The 21,030-nt window shown below is 37.5% G+C and overlaps 1 protein-coding gene across 1 annotated transcript; it reads left to right on the top strand.

Annotated features, from left to right (window-relative positions):
• Positions 1–1,095: 1,095 nt before the first annotated feature.
• On the top strand, positions 1,096–20,684 carry LOC115237969 (protein TANC2). The gene is given in 16 exon segments (XM_029811400.1): positions 1,096–1,507; positions 10,655–11,034; positions 11,706–11,826; positions 11,906–12,049; positions 13,738–14,334; positions 14,423–14,757; positions 14,838–15,033; positions 15,036–15,079; positions 15,196–15,639; positions 15,783–15,989; positions 16,426–16,692; positions 16,759–17,054; positions 17,116–17,567; positions 17,669–17,970; positions 18,074–18,493; positions 18,600–20,684. Coding segments are annotated over 16 exon segments (4,566 nt in total). The 5' UTR covers positions 1,096–1,449; the 3' UTR covers positions 18,903–20,684.
• Positions 20,685–21,030: the final 346 nt, after the last annotated feature.

Below are 21,030 nucleotides of genomic sequence, written 5' to 3'. Positions count from 1 at the left end.
CGTGAAAAAATATCCGGCCGTACAAAGATATCCAAATTACTTCTTTGTGGCTGATGCCACTTTTTCTTTTTTCTTTTTTTTTCTTTTTTTTCTTAAGAGATGGATTCTGGCACTATCCGTGAATGCGTCCCGAGCCTACATATAATCGCGAAATAGGCCTTGAAGGAAGTACACACGCGGTGATCTCACGCGACGTTAGTTGTATGATTCATTTTGTCGTCGCATCGAGAAATTTATTTTTTGAGCTCTGTGTAGGAATTGATGAGAAAAAAAATTTCCGTTTCGTACATTCCTTATGCAATAACACACATTTTGCATCACATGAATATTTTTGCAAATCAAGCTATTTAAGTGCAATAAGTATGTAAATAATAAATCATGTGTGTGAAAAATAGACAACATTTTCGTTAGAAGGAGCTATACTCGATTATTGGGCGTCTCTTGTCAGCTATATCGTAGCATGTAAAGGCATTCGATTGACTTTTCTTTCTTAACACTCCGAAAATATACCTGGCCAACAATAGCCGATACACGACGAAAGTGTCAACTCCTTAACGTTTTATATTTTCTTTTTGACCTGTCTTCGTGTCGGGCATTCCTTAGATCTTCTTTGAAATATCTAAAACTTCTTAGGCATGCACGATTGGCTGGTATACGTAATTTATTTAAATCATAATTTCTAGCTCATGACACACAGACTTACTCACTGCTAAAATCAGTGTCTGCATAATTCTTTATGGAATAGAGCGATGCGCAGCCGGTCTGACAAATTCATTCCAAGAATTTTAATAATCAATATATTCACAAAAGCAGCAACTTTCTTCTTATTGATTCCTGATATTAGTAAAAACAGATAATTATTATACAAATTATTCGCAAAATATCTTGCTTTCCTTCTCATTTAAGGACCTAGTCTACTCTAGCAGTATGAAAAATTAATGATTTTTAGGAATTTTTTAAGAATATATACGGAATACTGAACCTAATTAAATTTAAAGAAAATTGAAAAATAACAAAGTAGTGTCATTTTAAAATTAGATATTTCAATTTTACAGGGGGGTTTCATTGATAACGTAAAAAAAAAAAAGAGGAAAAAATTATCACGATGGGTCGAGAATCCCGGCGAGACCGAATGGTCCTGCTTACAACTCACTATCGCGCTCCGTAATTACCTGTCACAGGTGTGCGCGCCCTCCGAGATTCACACGGTTCATCTCGTATCTCCTTTAGCTCCTTTCTACTCGTTCCGTTCGCGTGTGGATATGTATGATGCGAATCGGAGTGTATTGCCGAGTGTGCGATGTAGGATCTCTCTATCTCGTCGGATTAAAATACGTATCTGCACGTGAGGGAGAATAAGAAAGAGACGTTCACGCATAACGGAGAAGAGTGTGAGACAGAAAAGAAGAAAAAGAATAGAGAAAGTGAGGAGAGAAAGAGAGGAGCGACATGGCGCCCCCCAACAGACCGCCTCGCCCTGGCTCCGGTCTCAGCCTCTCCGTACTCGGTGAGTTTACGATTGAGATTGCTCATTCCCTGTCTTCTCTTCTTCGTAAGATTCATTCGCAATTTATGTCTCTTCAATGTCACTTCGTCAGAAATCATTTGCGTTGAATTCGCTCGAGCATAGATTAGATTTGTTTAAAAACCGCCAAGGATCACACAATGAGCCTTCTATTCTAATCTCAAATCGCATTTTTTCTTAAATTCTTATTTTGAATCTTCCACGGCATGTATTTTCGGTCACGTATTTTGTGACAACTCTGATAAAATAAAGAATTGCTAGAATGTGCGATTTTTAAATTAATTAATAAGATACGTTGCATCCTCAATGCTAGTTGTAGAAAAAAGTAGAGAGAAAGAGAAAGAAAGACAGAGAGAGCGAGCTTATGATGTACTCGCTACGAGAATGCAATTGCATTGATTCCCTGGCGCTTAGATCGCGTGCTGTCGCTTGTTATCGGAGACGCGATTAAATTTTATGCGAAGCCTTCTCAAGCGCGTCACGCTTGATAACGATATTATGAGAGAAGATATTGTATGTATATATGTATGTAAATGTATGTATGTATATGTATATATGTAAATGGCTTCTTTTTATATAGAAAAATATCAAAAAGATTTGATGTTATAAATTGACGAAGAGAAATAAATTTTTAAAGTTTTCTTTGAGAAAGTATTCGACAATATCGTAATTTTTGTAAGAATTTTAATGGGATAACAACATAAATTCATATAGATTATAAAATTGAGAGAATTGTTGATAGATAAATAACGTTAATTTACTAATTCAAGTCAATTTGATAATTCTCTATATCTTTAAAATTCTTCAACAAATATAATTTATTTTTCCTCTGTATTCTTCGATAAGGACTGTGCATACGGAAATGTCAAGTCTTTAATGATTAGTTGCCAGCGTTAGATCAGCATCGTTGGTTTTCTAGCGGAATAACAGTAATCTTCAGCTCTAGACTGAACGACACGGAGTTTTGTCCGTGTTGGACAAAGTGTGAATCAAAGGTGGGAACCTGATGAGCGTTGTATATTACTATACGAGTGTATATTACTTTACTAAAGGCACTGTCTGGGTAGTTGACGCCACGGAGTGGAACGACGAACTTCCGTTAAAGTATACGCGTACACTTGCGTGTAGATCTACCTGCGACGGCTGAACTGGTTCCCATGGAATGCATTATTTCGAAAACGTCGTATTTATCATCGACCATATGCTGAACGTAAGAAGGTCTGTAAGAAACTGTAAGAAAGTCTGAACTTGTTTCATTGCAAACGCGATTGATGAGGATCGACCAGATCGATATCTTGGCTTGGTTTCGGAAAAGATAAAAACAGAATCTGTGTATTAAAGGATATGCAAAATAAGATATGCAGCCTAAGAATAAGAAAGCAAATACATCTGTTGCATCAAAAAATCCGTGAACTTAACAAGTTATGGATGCAAAAATCAATGTTGCGTGAAATAAAACATTACCATAGGAACCGATATCTGAAACAGTACTCTAACTCAACGAGTGAAAAAAAGATTATTCACACGCGCGTACGTGATTAAACATTGGAAGTATCGCGATTGATATGATTCATGTATCATATGTTAATAATATTCTACGCTTTATTAAGTTTAGTAGGCAATGAATATAAAAAATCAATTTGTAGAAAAGAAAAATGCATTAATCTCAATATATCTATTTTGTTATATTTAGTTATATTGAATCATATATGGAAGCATGTATTGATGGTCAAGTTGTAGATAAGAGACGTTGTCATTATCAGGAGACGGAATTAACTATAAAGCGAAGGCAAGAAAAACCTCTTGAGATTTAACGAGCTTTCAGTTTATCATCAATATTCCTCTGACACCGACTCTCACAAATCTTCATTTGATTTCCCTTAAACATTAAACAATTTTTATAATATCTTAAAGCAGAAATGATAAGACAGAAAAACAGATGAACAAAAAAGACAGCTTCGTATATATCGCAGATACATACAAGTATTGTTATTACATATAAATGAAGCAGATGTAAACACTGAGATTTCATTTTCTCATTATCTAAAGAATATAAGTACCGCAAAAAAAAATTATTATATAAGTTAATTATTATATTGTTTTTGCTGTTTGTGAATAATTGAGATATAATTATCTGTATTCATGCAAATCAAAAACATTGAAATATAATTAAAATAACTGTCTTATATCTTAATACTTAAAAAAAATTAATATTTTATTAATATATTAATAATAATATCAAAATTTTAAATACGTTACAAATAAATAATGCAAATGGATTTAAAAATATAACAAAAACTGGAAATCATAAATTAATGAGTCATTTGCATAAAATAAATATATTTTTATGAAACTGTGAATAAATCTTTCTCACACGCAATTTAATATGTATTTATTGAGTATGAAAAACCACAGGAGGTTATATCCGCTAATATTTCATGACAGCTGTAATGCATCGTTGCGAAATATACACCTGTAACACGCACCTTGCCCTGGATACAGTGTCTAACTTTCCCTGTCGCCTGCACCTAAAATGCGCTCATCTATCTCGATGAGAGATAGAAAATGAATTTTACAATTACGCACACACACACACATACGATTCATATCATAATTGCATGCACGCTTTGCTCTTTATTCATAATATACATGTATGTCCGTTTTTTAGAGATATATTTTTTGTTTTAATATACTATCGCGTCAATAAGTGGGTCAGTTGAAATGGCTCTTTCGAGAGGTGGGTCTCGTGAAAAGAAACAGCGTGGCTGCGCAAAAAAAGAGACCCAAATTCGCTCTAACGCTTTCAACATGACTCGCACTTATAATCGTGCACACATTGTGTAAACGCATCTTTGTGTGTGAAATGAGCGAGTACACCTGCTTACGCGAGTCGGTATTGGCAGGATGCAAATAAAGAACGGAAAGGATGGAGGGTGTTTTGCAACCTGTCATTCCGGGCGCCAGCATGAAACGTGAAAAAATATCCGGCCGTACAAAGATATCCAAATTACTTCTTTGTGGCTGATGCCACTTTTTCTTTTTTCTTTTTTTTTCTTTTTTTTCTTAAGAGATGGATTCTGGCACTATCCGTGAATGCGTCCCGAGCCTACATATAATCGCGAAATAGGCCTTGAAGGAAGTACACACGCGGTGATCTCACGCGACGTTAGTTGTATGATTCATTTTGTCGTCGCATCGAGAAATTTATTTTTTGAGCTCTGTGTAGGAATTGATGAGAAAAAAAATTTCCGTTTCGTACATTCCTTATGCAATAACACACATTTTGCATCACAAGAATATTTTTGCAAATCAAGCTATTTAAGTGCAATAAGTATGTAAATAATAAATCATGTGTGTGAAAAATAGACAACATTTTCGTTAGAAGGAGCTATACTCGATTATTGGGCGTCTCTTGTCAGCTATATCGTAGCATGTAAAGGCATTCGATTGACTTTTCTTTCTTAACACTCCGAAAATATACCTGGCCAACAATAGCCGATACACGACGAAAGTGTCAACTCCTTAACGTTTTATATTTTCTTTTTGACCTGTCTTCGTGTCGGGCATTCCTTAGATCTTCTTTGAAATATCTAAAACTTCTTAGGCATGCACGATTGGCTGGTATACGTAATTTATTTAAATCATAATTTCTAGCTCATGACACACAGACTTACTCACTGCTAAAATCAGTGTCTGCATAATTCTTTATGGAATAGAGCGATGCGCAGCCGGTCTGACAAATTCATTCCAAGAATTTTAATAATCAATATATTCACAAAAGCAGCAACTTTCTTCTTATTGATTCCTGATATTAGTAAAAACAGATAATTATTATACAAATTATTCGCAAAATATCTTGCTTTCCTTCTCATTTAAGGACCTAGTCTACTCTAGCAGTATGAAAAATTAATGATTTTTAGGAATTTTTTAAGAATATTTACGGAATACTGAACCTAATTAAATTTAGAGAAAATTGAAAAATAACAAAGTAGTGTCATTTTAAAATTAAATATTTCAATTTTACTGAAATTTTTTCATTTCTTGAAGACCAAAAAAATATTAATGATTAATTTTTTAAATTTTAATTAGTTTCAATCTTTCCAAAAAAATATTTTCTTTCATTAAAAAAGATTGAAGTTATTTGGTCCATTAATTTTGAAGACATTCGTCCCACAAACTTTGAAAGCAGTGTTTTGAGAAAAACGCGTTTAAAGTTTTGAAGACTCGTTTCAAGGTCCGCGCGCTATCCTATTCGAAATCTTATAACTCCGTAAATTTTGCGAATTTTTCAATAAAATTGGAAAGATATATTCTCCAAACATCATATTTTCAGAAAATATAAAAAAAAATTTGTTGTTTTGATCCTCTAAAGTAGACTGGGCCCTTAAATGCATTTGACGGAATCGTGTGAGTCGTCAAGGGGAAAGTGGGGCATGATCAGATACGGCTGCACAATGACATTTCTCGATTTGTGCGATGAGAGTAATAACGTTCCCATATTGCATGCTTGGTCATATTTATAAATTGAAATAAAAATATGATTTATTCGCTCTGTCTCTCGGTTGAAATAACTGAGAGATAGAGTTGACGCCGTCAGCTTGTTTATCATGATGATATTATCAAGGCAGGATTTAGCAAGTGATAAGCATTGCCGCTTTCGAGAAACAAATCCGTGATCGTGTCATAAAATCCGAAATCGTCTGGTTTACCAACCGCACCCTTATGTAAATCATCGAACGTGTTCAACCTGCTCGCAAACGGGAAATATTCATTGCGGTTACGCCGCACAGCGAAAGCTTCGGTATCATTTCATTCATAGATGACCCGGCACTTGAATAAAACCTGTTGCCCCCCCCAAAAAAATACGACTGAATAGAGGAAACGCGAAAGAGATAAGGAAAGATCTTACAAGTTGTCAACGCAAGAGATACCCGGTGAACAAAATGAATGATGATTAATCTATACAAATGATTTTAATAGGCGTGATTACCTATCAAAGAAAGATAATTTTACACACATATATGAAGTTTATGTAGAAACTTTTTTCCCTTTGACTTTGGAGTAATATTATAATATATATATCACAACTGCAATTAGCATTTATCAACGCATCGAAATTAATTATCTATAACAAACTAAAATTAAATATCCTCTTAAAGACCTATGTTTAATTATAATTGGACAAATACTTTGCTCTTACTTACAGAAGAATATAATTATAAAAATATATAATAAAATAAAGCATATAATTATTACTGGGAAAGGACTTAAAATTACACGTTGGAAGATATATATAGCCACACGCAGGTGTGCATCAATCCTAAAATATAGAAAATTAATAGAGAAAGTTTAATAAACATAATAAAGATATTTTTCCTTCCCTTCTCTTTCCGATCAAACGCAATTATTACGACAGCGACTTCTTTCAATCTGCGATCTACAGGTCTTTTTGTATCTTGTGTTCGTTGCGAAATGTATTTATCTAGGAATTGCATTTGAGCCTTCGTGTGTGACAGGTTCGTGTAATACAACACTATTATCTAAATTAATACTTGCGGTATGGACGTGTAACTTGAAGAGCTTTCGAAAGCCATGAGTAAACGTTAGACGCACATATATACAGGGACAGCAACCGAGATCGAGAATCTGTAGATATTACTCATATTATTGGAAATAGATTTGCACATGCAAATGTAAGAATAATTACAGTCTCGCACGCGAGTGCAAAAATAAAGAAATTTTCGCGCGTTATGGAATACGCTAATAATTGCGGGAACAAAGTGTCACGTTGCGCTACATTTTGGATCATAAAAGAGCGCGGTTGAGCGATAAGCGCCAGTTTTCCTACTATTTAATCTATCATGAAGTATGAGATCCACGAGATTCCTTGAGTTATCTAATGTGCTTTATCAGCGACGGCGTCACCGGCGATTAGCTTCATTATTTCGTAGAAACTGGTAAATATGTTTTAATTTAATTGAGATATCTGGCATCATGATAAATAATTCAGCAAACTCAGCGCTGATAATGGTTTCATTAAACTTTTCAATCCAAGATCCCGATTCTGATCATATAATGCGGTAAGAAATATGGAAATCTATTTTTCCCAAAAAATATTTCAGATGTTTGTTTCCAAAATTTATATGATTTATATGAAGAAAATAGAATTTGATATACATATAAATCCGTTATATAAAATAATATTCTGGACTGATGCTTAGGATTAAAACTCGCATAAACGAGAGAATTACTCATTATCTTATTTATATAGAACTTTAAATATTATAGCGTTCTATAGTCTTTACACACATACGATTTATTTTTAAAAAGTGATACGATGTGATTGAGTGTGAAATTTCATAGCCTCCCGGTATATCGAAGGCATCGATTTTAAACACAACAGGACTGTAGGCGAGTACCTCGATGGAGTAACTTTCTCTCACTCCTCTGGAGGCACCGAATAACGATTAATACACGTGACTCGTCGAAACCGAAACGACGGGCGCGAGAACTGCCGTTCTTCGGCCCGCGTCCCCTACTGTTTTCAGTTATCATTGTACGAGATCTATCGAAGGTGTCTGGTTTTTTCAACATGTATCTTAACGACCGTGTCATTTTTTTGAATATTACGTATATATGTATTTGTGATTCGAAAGCATTGAAATATTATTGAGCGAGAACACGACAAGAGGGTAAAAAAATAACTACAATATAATACATCAATGATTTAAAATTCATATAATACTTATACTAAATTGATAGAGATGAACGGATGCAGAGAGGAAAACGTGACACGAATTTCAAGTTACGTCGAAATTGCCAGTAATCGCTTCTGTTGGCGAATGAGAAAGAAACAGTGGCTTCCGGCAGTGAGTCTGGGCACTGATTCGGGTCAGGTCGTCTGTGGGACCCAATTTACGAGAACGCAGGTCCGACTCCACTTCTTGGCGATGTGAGAGAGAGAGAGAGAGAGAGAGAGAGAGAGAGAGAGAGAGAGAAGAGAGAGAGAGAGAGAGAGAGAGAGAGAGAGAGAGAGAGAGAGAGAGAGAGAGAGAAAGAGAGAGAGAGAGAGAGACAGAAAGAGAGAGAGCGCGGGGGACGGAAACGGAGACGGGGAAGCTGGTCGACCAGCAGGTGGTCACGGTGTGGATGTCGTTCCGCTTGATTCTCTCACTTGGCGAACAGGCTTTAATCGCCCCCGTTCTCGCTCCAGTCGATGTCGGCCGACTGGACACGTCATATATCATCGGTCGTCACGAATGAATCGGACGAACAAATTCGAGTGTATTTGATGTGGTTATTTTTTATAGATTTTTTAAAATTTAATTCTTTTTTTTTTTTTTTTCAGAAAATATTATTCGAGAACGCATGATATTTCTCACACAAAAATCTCTGCCTCTACTAAATATTCGCACCGAATTGTCGTTGCAAAATTGTTGATGCCGCATCGTGATATCGTGTTTCACCGGCGCCAGCACAAACATCGATGGATCGATCCACTTAACAATAACACACCGATGCCGAAAGGAAGCGACTTTCTCCATGCACGATTTAACAAGGCAATAAGATTATCGGTTTTCTTTAGACGATTTTTCAAGAATAGAGTTAAATGTGGTGCTTTGCTCTTTTTTAATCTAAATTTAATTTCAGTAACAATTCATTAGCTCAATTGAAAAGACAAAACGAATAGATTGTAATAACGAGCAACGGAGCACAATTCAAAACTTTGCTAATCGGTGGATTGTCGACTGCTTACAATATAAAAGCAGAAAATTTTTTAAAAAATTCCTTGAGAGTCCCAATAAAATTCTAAAAGAATCTCCGATATTTTCAGATACAAAAAAAATCTCTGAAAATATCAGGTTTTCTATGTTTTTCCAGAGAGTGAACACTCTGGAATAGATCAGATATCGCCCAGCGATATCGTATCCGATAGACATCAATTGGCGTCTATCAACGCGCGACTGAATTAAATACGAAACGCGACTGGAGACGAGGAGAGTGTATGAGTCAGTTAAGCGCGCCAGTCCGGAGAAAACGACACCGATGCGCGAGTTTACAAGTGGAAGCGGGGTCTCTGCACCAGACTCAAGTGCGTTGACCCAGCTTACGGTAACCCGGGCTGCGTAGTTGCACCTGCCTCACGCGGAGTTACCGGCACGAAGGGGTCGTGCGACTTCCTTCTCTCTTCCCGTTTTCCTGTTCGCCGCACTTTGTCCGCGATCTCTGTTCGCGGAGAGAGGCACAGATGATCATTAAATATTTGCATTTATATACGTTTCTATACGTTTTTGTCTGAAAATCGAAAGAATTTTTTGCCAATTCTTGCATTTCTGTCAGCCAAAGCGATAATGGGAATAAAATCTGCAAGGATATCCAGAAGAGTACGCGTTAGACTTACTAGGCTACGTAAACGCGATCGAGAAGAAGCGCGGGGATCCCCTCTTGACCTTACTTTCTAGAACGCTTCAAAGTATATGGCGTCTCCGATTCGCGCTCTATTCAATTTATCTGCACATTCGTGATGAACGAGCATTGTCGTTGCTTCGACACGACGCGGACCGTGTCTCTCCGAGATACCGAGCTGCGAACGGGTTGTTCACCATGACAGATGGTCCTACTGTCAAACGACCAGCGGTCTCATAAAGTGGCACACTGACTCGATTCGATTCGATTCGCGGAAGAGAATATTCTTGTTTCTCTCATATACCTCTCTTGTGTTTATTTCTTCATACGGGGTGGAAAATAATCATTTTAGGGATCCAGAGAAAAAAATGCAACATGTGTGGGAAATTCAATACTTTATTTAACCCGTACATTAAAAATAAAATTAATAATTAATTTTTTTTTTCATTTTTTTAGTTAAGATCTTATCCCAAAAGATTAAGGGCTGTGAGAGAGACTGCGGGAGAGAATGCTAACTACTGACACATAAGCTTGTGTTAAATAAAATTTTAGACTTCCTACATGCATTATACTTTTCTCTGGACCCCTAGCACAAATGGATATTTTCCACCCTGTATATTTCTTTCATCGAATTTACAAAGATATTTCGAAAGAACTCGCGTTGTATCTTCGAGTTAATAATCGAGATGAGAAAATGTGAAATGATTGCGCGCTCGTTTGCAGACCTGGCGCAGATACGAGCGTTGGTCGAGTCAACGGGGATGCTGGGCGGATCCACGTGTCCGTCCTGCGAGATGCCGTTCGACAAGGGCAAGAAACGTCGTCTGATCGACTCCTGCGGTCACGAGCGTTGCTACTCCTGCCTGTTTCGCAGCGAGGCCTGTCCGCTCTGCTTGCACGGCTACGATCTCAACAACGATGACGGACTGGAGGAACCGACTCTCAGGGACGAGTTCGCCGCTTCCACGGCACCGCTGTCCGTTTTCGCGCCCACAGACGGTTGGCTCGATGAGTCATCGACGGTGAATTCTCTCTGCGGCAGCCCCAGGCTACCACGCACCAAAATCACCACGAGGGCTAATCTGCCATCGCGGGTTATGCACGTAAGTCTATTGTCGCGAAGACGGAAAGGAAAACTAATACGACAGATCTTCACTTCTCTTTTATGACGTGCTGTCTCTTTTAAGTAGCTTTAAATAAGTTGGAGATATTCAAAGAAAAAAAATTTTTCTGCTTCCTAAAGTGTTGTTCCAGGAAAATTTCATATCTATAATATTGTCTTTTTGATCAAGTAGAACACTATGTTTTTATCTTTATCGAAGTTCGTACAAAAATATATATTTTAAATATTTATGATAATTTTTAAGAATGTATGAAGCATATATTAGTAGCAAAAAAAAAACAATTAGTGTGTGTTTTAAATTTGTATTATTTGGAATTAAATAAATTTTAAACCGATATTTAGAAGAAACAATGAAACAATTAAATAAGATTTTTTATGTGTGTGTGTACTCTTTTCTTAATAGTATTTTTCTAATATTATATCTCTTATATATATATCTCATACATTTTTAGATATGAAATTTGTCATCTATTTTTGTTAGTTAATCTGCAATTAATTGAAAAAAGATATTGTCTAATGTATAATATTCATATGATTAGAGAGAGGCGATGCTAAAAGAAAACACATTTCATTATTTTCTCGGTTATCATACTATACCAAGTTGCCAATAAATTACCTTATCTTGTTAATCATTTATTACTTTATTTTCAGCAGCGAGCCGGGGTAGAAAATCTCTCGTTGATAACGATGGGGAAGAACTTGAGAAGCAAACCTTCAGAGCTTCCAGATCCTTCTATCTCCCAAGGTCAACAAAAACTTGAAATGACACAAAGTATGTTGAGGTGTATAATCTGAAATATATCTTGTGTGTATATTCGAGATATTTATTATTAATAACGTAAAATTTGTAGGTTGTCCCACCCCGCCGAATCAACGAAAAAGATTCTTCTTCAACCCGAAAGTGCTCAGAAGCTCCTTCGCCGCCCAGAGATCCTCGAGACGTACAGCATCCTCGCCCGAACCGACCGTGAATGAAAATCCTTCTGCGTTATCAGGTATAATTATCTCCTTTTTTAAAATAAAATATAAATTTACTTACATGTCACGCTTGCTCGAAGAGAAAATTTAGCGATTGAAGTCGCGTGGAATATCTTTATAAATCTCACGTAAAAACTCACACGCGCGCATGCAGTTTGGATGACCTCGTCCTTGGAGGGAAAAGCGAGATGGCCCGGCGTTGTCCTGGGAAAGATCAAGTCTCTCTGGAGCAGCAGTCAAGGCACAGCTAGCGACGGGCTAAATCAGCTCATCGGCTCGTCGAGCAAAGTCGCAGGCAGGGAGACTCTTTCGAATTCCATGTGTATTGCTAAAACTGTTAAAACATTTTTGAAATGCTTGGAGTTTGCGAATGAATGCGGAAAAACCTTAAGGATCCAGTCTATTTTAGAAAATCAAAAAATCGATTTTTTATTATTTTTTCTGAAAGCATGTTTCAAGAATATGTCCTTCAAATTTTATTTAAAAATTTGGAAAATTGATGGAGTTATAATCTAAATAGAATTTAAAAAATTAATATTTTTCTGGAAATATTTTTCAAGAAATGAATAAATTTCTGCAAAATTGAAATATCTAATTTTTAAATGACACTATTTTGTAATTTTTTAATTTTGTCTGATGAAATTAGGTTCAGTGTCCCATAAATATTCTGCAAAATAATAGTAGACCGAGTTTATTCATTTTAGATAATTAAACGAGAAGTAACATATCATACAGTCGAACTATGCATTTTCGAACACGCGTGGGAACTTGTATTGAAGAAAAAAAAAGCTAAATATCCAAGATTTAAAAATACTGACGTGGTGTTTAAACATCAATAAAAACATATGTAAAACGTCAAAAAGATCAGTTTCTAATATTCTTAAAAAAAAATTCCTGAAAATCATCAATTTTTCATACTGCTATATATAGTAGACGGATCTTTAAGAGTTATCACGCGCGAGTCTCTCACGCGGCACGTAGTGTTCGCTTGCGCGAATATTTTCTTTTCGCGATAACATTTTTCGTAGCGCCTTATTTTAGGAGCATGATATACGCACAGTTTGCCATTTTTTTCATTATGATTGCTTTTGTCAGAATCGTCTCAGTTCGTGACTCTTTGCCCTTTGGTCGAGACCCAGATAGTAATATCCTCTGTAAATGTATCCTTGCATTTCCTATTTTCATAACTAATTTTCAAGTTAAATCACAGATTTTCGTATTTGCACAGATTTAAAATCCAAGTTTTCCAAACAAAGAATAGAAAATTGAAAATGGCTAAATAATAATTCGACAAGATATGCGATATTTTCAAAGTACTTTTTACTTTGTATTATTACGTATTTGAAATGCCTGGAAGTAGAATTCGTTTTCTCATGTTTTGCAGCGTGCTCATTGTATTAAATCACAACGATACATTTAGGCGAATGCGAAGAATAAAAATAGATCTATATAGCAAAATGTTTACGAATATATTTGCCGTGCAACATTGCACAAACAGTCACAACTGTAGCTTGCATCAATTCGAAACGAATTTGTCGTGATAACGTGTTCGCCTAAATGTGCTTGAGTAGAGTGTGATTTTTGTTTTTTTCATTGATTTTCGAATACAAAGCATTTGCCTCGGATCAACACCTTCTGGATTCGTAGATTGGATCAATATGGTTTTATATCGACGGTATTCCTAACAAATTTCTCTGTCTTGCAGATGACGAGGGCGGTTGCGTGAAACCGTTGTCTTCGAAAACCAGGAAGTCGTCGCAATCGGATCTGTACATGAGACTGGGCCTGCTGTTGGGATCCGGTCGAGCGAACGCGAGCGCGGAATCGGGTGCGTGTCCCTCCTCGCGAGCCCCAGCAGCCCAGGGACATGATAGCTCAGCAGCCTCTTTTAGCAGTCTGACCAGCTTCGAGACGCAGACACTGGCCTCGACGAATACGAGTCCGGTCTCGACGTTGACGGGCACGTCAAGCGAAGCGGAGGCCGCCGCGGCATTGCGATGCCCCGTCAAACCAAAGGCCAAGGCCAAGGGAAAGACCAAGTCCAGGGACTGTGACAGCGCCGGCAGCTTGGCGTCCATCTCCACGTCATTATCCGCGTCCACGTCTATGTCCATGTCTATGTCAGTGTCCGTTTCTGGTCTCTCGAACGGTAGCGGCTCGAGTCCGCTCGCGTCTAGAAGGCACTCCGCCAATGCCGCGCAGACGGGCCAGACCGATGAACTTGGCCAGCTGAGGAACAGACGGTCTTGCGCCCGGAGATCAGCGAGAGCCGGCAATGTTAAGGGTCCGGCGGACGCTAAACGTAATAATTCGTTTTTTATATGCGTTATACGTATAAATATTTGAACGTCAAGTAATGTAATAAAGATCCGTACGCGTTAAAATTCCAGTACGTTTCGTTCAGCATCACGCGGCTCAGTTGACCCTGAAACCGTTGTTCTTCGAAGTGCCGTTATTAGAGGAGGATCCGCTTTTCGCCGGACGGCAATGGCTGTTACACGAATTGGAATCTGTGATCAATGGCTCTAGTCCCGGCATTCTGATCTCCGGATCGCCGGGCACGGGAAAGACCGCGCTTGTGCTGCAGTTGGTGGAACACAGTTGTTTCGGGAGAAGAAGGGAACAGCTGGGAAGATCCTCGGAAATGAGTGAGGAATGCGATGAGAAGGAGAGGCAGAGTAATAACGCGACTCTTCAAGCTAATATTCGACATACCAACGAAAAGGTGAGGAGCATTTAAGGGCGTTTCCCTCAATTTGTAACCTTTATAAAAAAGATACAAATCACGATCATATCGTATTATAGGTTCGCGAATTAGCTTCGCACGTCGTGGCATATCACTTTTGTCAAGCCGACAACAATAGTACCTGTCTAGTGCCGGATTTAATTCACTCGCTAGCGGCACAACTCTGCCAGGCTCCTCAATTGATCTCGTATAGGGAATATCTATTGTCCGAACCTCACCTTCAGGGCTCGCTATCGCAAAGGGAATGCACCGTCGACTCTCGACCTTGAAGAAAGCTAATAGACTACCAGTCTCCAATATGGTAGGTAAATCGCGAGTTAACATATTGAACCTACAATTGTCTCTTCGTCGACGGACAGAAGCTTGGTAAAACATAACATTATATTATGTCATAAGCGTTATTCATCTTATTTCCAGGTAATATTAATCGATGCCGTTTGTGAAGCGGAATATCACAGGCCAGATAGAGGCGATACTATAGCTTCTTTCCTGACGAGGCATGCACCTAACATTCCCAGTTGGTTGAAGATTGTTTGCACAGTCAGGACGCAGTTGCTGGATTGCGCGAAGCAATTGCCATACACGAGAGTTTCGTTAGACAAGACTGCAAATGACGCGATTGGTAACAGTATCGCGAAAGATCTGTCCGATTATGTCGGTTACAGACTCGCGCAAAGTCCCTCCATACAGGCGAACGTGACTGCGTCGGTGAACGGCAAGGCGGAATCATCGTGCAGTGCGAATCAGACGAGATTCGCATCGCATCTGCTTGCGCTAGCTAAAGGCAGCTTCCTCTTCGCCAAGCTATCGCTCGATCTTATCGAGAGCGGCCATTTAGTCGCTAAATCTGCGAGCTATAAGGTAAATATGCGAGGATATATTTTAATCGTAATCAGAACGTGATCGTAAATTATACAAATCGTTGTTTTGTTTCTTGATTGTATTATAAAATGATATCGAAAAAAAAGAATAAAGTGTATAACGAACCATATTTTATCTCTTAGGTATTACCGGTCTCTCTCGCGCAGATCTTTCAGTTACATTTTAACTTAAGATTTCCTACGGTAGCCTCATTCGATAAAGTGCAACCTCTTCTGGCCGTCTGTTTGGCAGCTCTGTATCCACTGACCTTACCTGAAATTTTTTATTCTGTAAATTCTTTAAATGTGGACCATTTTATCTCATGGGAAGACTTTTTACAGAGATTTAAGGCAAGTATATTTTGAATATATTATAATATATCTATACATTTTATTTTTTTTGACCAATATGGTTAATAAATGATATTTTTTTTAATGTGATTAAAAAAATGATAATTTTAAAAACTAATAACTATATAAAAAAGTGTACTTTCTCTCTCTTTTATCTGTCTCTAACTTTCTTCTGATGATGTCGAAATCACTTAAGTCTTGCAGTAATTTGAAAATAAAAATATTTAAAAATTAGATATTAAAAATATATCTTTGAAACAAGTAAAAGAAATAATTATTTTGTTGTCAATTATTAAATGTTTAGCATTACTTGTTGACGTGTGATTTAACAATTATTTGTATTTTTGAACTGCGTAGAGTAGTGTAAACGCTATACAAGTTTTTGCAACGTGTATAAGCCCGCCCATTTAATGTAACAATATTTTTCTTTTATCAGATGCTCTCTGGTTTCCTTGTGAAACGTCTAGACAATACCTACATGTTCTTCCATCCATCGTTCAGGGAATGGTTGATGAGAAGAGACGAGGGGGAATCGACAAAGTTCCTGTGTGACTACAGACTCGGGCACGCGGCGATAGCGTTCAGACTATCCCGCCTTCAAGCGCCGTTAGACGGTGACAAAGCCTTGGAACTGGGTCATCATGTATTGAAGGCGCACGTTTATAGAGGCGTAGCTCCGTGCTGGCCTTCGCGCGATTTACAAGTAGGTATACAATTAATACATGATATAACGTACTTGAAAGCTTAACAAAGCTCCATTTATCCACAGGCTATCTGGCTGACTCTGTCGACCGAATGCATCTCCTCGGCGTTATGCACGCTTCGGAATATCTACAGTCCAAATGTGAAAGTGTCGCGGTTGCTCCTGCTGGCGGGCGCATCACCGAACCATATCACCGAGTATTTGGGTAACGCACCGGCTTTATGCATGTATGCACACGAGGGTTTCGTCGAGATGGTATCTCTCCTTCTTGAATTCGGCGCCGATGTCGAACTGACCAATAGCCAAGGGTGTACGGCATTATCGCTGGCAGCTGCCCGAGGACACTGCGACGTTGTCAGAAGGTAGAGCTTTATATTTAAATCTTCAAAACAATGCAGTTGCTTACTGTTATGTACTTGACAGATTGGCTGCCGCTGGAGCCTTGTTAGGACACGCGGACATGGCTGGCCAATGTCCTCTGGTGCATGCGGCGAAGCACGGAAGACTGTCCGTGGTTGGATATCTTCTTGCTTGCGACTGGGTCCTGCCAACCGGTGAAAATAGACCGGAAAGCGTTACCTCGGAAATAGGCAGAGAGGAAGCCGCCCAGCAAGCCGTCGTCGCGGCCGCTTCGCAGGGTCACGAAGCTGTCGTGGAATATCTTTTAGACATGGCCGAAGTGATTGTAGATCGTCCCGATACGTTGATAGGCGAGACCGCTCTAACGATCGCCGCCGCGAATGGCTCGACCGCAACAGTTTCCGCACTTTTAGCCCGCGGTGCTAATCCTACAGCTGTAAACGCGAAAGGCCTCTCCCCTCTCATGCTCGCCGCCAAGGAAGGACATTGGGGTACTGCTGAGCGACTTTTGCAAGGTTTGTTCCTTTTTTCTTTATAGTATAACTTGTGATTGAAATCATCAAACTGTACTTGCGATCCGAAAGATTGGCTTTACAATTGTTGAATTATTTCCCAGGAGATTTATCCACCAGCACGGACGCAATATTGGACGAAGCTGTATCGCTCCTTGAACAACGCGATCCCGCTGGTCGTACCGCGTTAATGCTGGCCGCTTCCGAAGGCCACACCAATCTTATCGAGCTGTTTCTCGATAAAGGATCGATTTTAGAAACGAGAGACAAGGAAGGACTCACTGCCCTCGGCTGGGCTTGCGTTAGAGGACGCGTAACTGTCGTACAGATGTTGCTCGATCGCGGCGCCAATGTTGGTACGAACGACAATACTGGTAGGACTCCTTTGGATTTGGCCGCATTCCAGGTAGAGTCTATTTTATTTATACACGCAAATATATCATTATCATATGTATTCGCGATCTTGCGATCTCTGATATTCACATAATTACATACAAAATTATATACAGGGTAATCCAAAACTAGTACAGCTGTTACTTGAGAAGGGAGCCGCGGTAGAACACGTCGATCTTCACGGCATGCGTCCTCTAGATCGTGCTATCGGATGTCGCAATATTCCGGTGGTCCAATGTTTTTTGCGTCGTGGCGCTAAACTGGGTCCCGCCACGTGGGCTATGGCTGCGGGAAAACCGGACGTTTTAATAATTCTGCTGAATAAACTTTTAGAAGACGGCAATGTCTTGTATCGGAAGAATAGATTGAAAGAAGCGTCGCATCGATACGCGTATGCTCTTAGAAAATTTCCAGCCTCACCGGAAGAAGATTGCCAGGGGCAAGAACAAGGTCACATGATGCTGCAGCTCCAAACCTTTACACAGCTCCGATTGAATTTCCTTCTAAATCTCAGCCGATGCAAGCGCAAGATGAACGTTAGTATAATACAAGATTTCTTGATACTGCTTAAATTTGAATGTCATCTAGATCTTAACAAATTTATTCTTGGTTTTACATCGATGTAATGCGTTTCTTCCACAGGAATGTGTCGAAGCCATCGAACTCGCCGACGAAGCTCTCGGCGTCCGTTCCGTTTCTTATGAAGCGTTCTATGCCAGAGCTAAGGCTCGCGTGGACTTAGGTTTGTTCGAGGACGCCTTATCGGACGTTCAGGAAGCTCTTCAAAACGTGCCGGTTCACAACAGACAAGATCGTAGAGTACTCGCAGCCCTGAAAGACGAGATCATCTCTCGGATCGATGGTACTGGAACCAATAAAGGGCACGAAGATTATATTGCCAGATCGCGCCTTCGAGCATCAGTGGATACTCTTACGGAGTTATAACGTTACTTGAATTAAAATATTCGAATAAGTTAAGTCTATACAAATCAATTCGATCACAAGCGCGATAATAAAATAATAAAAATAATGATAATTTACGCTTGTTATAATCCATGATGCAATTTACGATCGTATTTAACGAAATGGTCAAACAAGCTTTATCCAAGTTTTAACTTTCCTAAAGATCTAAAAGGTCTTTTACTCTGCGTTTGTGCTTATTGAGTGATAGCAACGACAACTTATTGTGAAAAATTAGGAAACTATATCTTTAATATTGAGATGCCTCTGTATCATAAATACATCTCTGACACAATGGCGCTCTTAATGCGCGGCTTTTACATACTTTCACTATATACATTCGAATAACTTATTATATAGATATTTAATCCTTAGCGTTGCTCAGAGAATTCAACACAAAAGCTTGATTCGATTAAATTTACGTCCTGTGTTAGAAAAAAAAGAGAAAGAGCTTCTCTTTTTTATTAAAAATATATAATCAAAGATATAGGTGTTAAACGATTCGCGCGCGGATTTCTAACATTTGAAGCTTACTTTTAAATTTACAATATTTTACAATCTCTTATGGATATATTTATATTATATTTAATACGCAAAATAAATTGTATGCTTAAAAGCCAGTTTTGAATAAAGACTCTACGATGGTTGAGCTATATTATTACGAATTGTACGCGTTATTCTGTAAGATGTGCTTGAAAAATTTTTTTCTTCAGTATTTTTACATCTACGGATCTTGCCAAGTAAAAGTATTTTTAGAGCTTATGAAAATAGCTGTAACAAAAGCGTGCCGATTTAACAGCATTGTCCGGTAAAATTCGCCGATCAAATTGCCATCATTTACATATCATCATTTTATTAAAAACAAATTGTAATATATCAATCGATGATACGTTGAGATTGTCAATTATTATTATCATGTAGAATACTTGGTATTTATATAGCTGGCAAAACATTGATTAAAATGTTGTTTGTTTGAATATTAATTGTAAACGCACAAAAGATGTCCGATGCCTTCTATTATGATGCGAGCTTAAATATTATATGATATATTGTATGATTTTTTGGAGTGAAATATTGTATGATTTTTATTCAATTATATAAATTGAATAAAAATATATACAGTAGACCCTCGTATAATATGGGGTATATATTCTGTTTAATGCGATTCCACGTTATACAATGTGGTATGTACAGTTGGAAAATATGTTGTTTATTATAAAAGAAACTAAATTTTTCACAAAATTTGAAATTTATCTATTGTATTATATGGAGCTGATTTACCCATTATAGAAATATCACGCTCTCTATACAAGGTTTTACTGTATATATACAATCACTGTGTATTATATCAGCGTAATACACAGCATAATTAGCCTTATGGAGTGTCATTCTAATTTAAATAAATTATTCAACTTGCTTTTTGATATCAGTATTTTATATATTATAAAAAGAAAATATATATTATAGTGCAACATTCTTATTAATAAATTGAACGTGGAACGCGCATATGATATAATTATAAATCATATATAATAATTTTTAATTTTTCAGCTATAAAATAGTCACAGACATCCTCACTCCAGACATGAGAAAAATGCGATATTATTAACATCTCGCAGTAATATTAATAATATTTACATCTTGCCAAGCGTATATAAGGTGTCGCGAAAATTCCGAGTTCCTTGACCAATTGAAAAACATTTATATCGAATGTTATTGACTCCGTCATAATGAACAATGGTGTCAAATAAATTAACTTTTTATTAAGATGGATCTCTTTACTTTTATACCAACATACCTTGACAAAACGATTACATAGAGTTTTAAATATTACATTAACACTATTAAATATCCAAGCTACTAGTTAAATGCCCACACAAGCGTATTCGAGAGAATATCTCTCTTTTCTCTTCATAGATTATATCTATAAAAAAAATAAAATAAAATCATATGTGAGAGTAATATAAAAAATTAAGTAATATTAATATAATATGGTATAAGTAATTTAAATATTATAAGAAGAAAAAAAAATATAATGTATAAAATTTTTTATTTTTGGCTTTTTATACATAAAAATTGAAAATTAAATCATCTTGCCACAATAAAAGATAAT

Source organism: Formica exsecta, unplaced genomic scaffold (genome assembly GCF_003651465.1).
Source record: "Formica exsecta isolate Colony F162 unplaced genomic scaffold, ASM365146v1 scaffold314, whole genome shotgun sequence".
Taxonomy (NCBI): domain Eukaryota; kingdom Metazoa; phylum Arthropoda; class Insecta; order Hymenoptera; family Formicidae; genus Formica; species Formica exsecta.
This window is presented reverse-complemented; position numbering and strand designations above follow the sequence as displayed.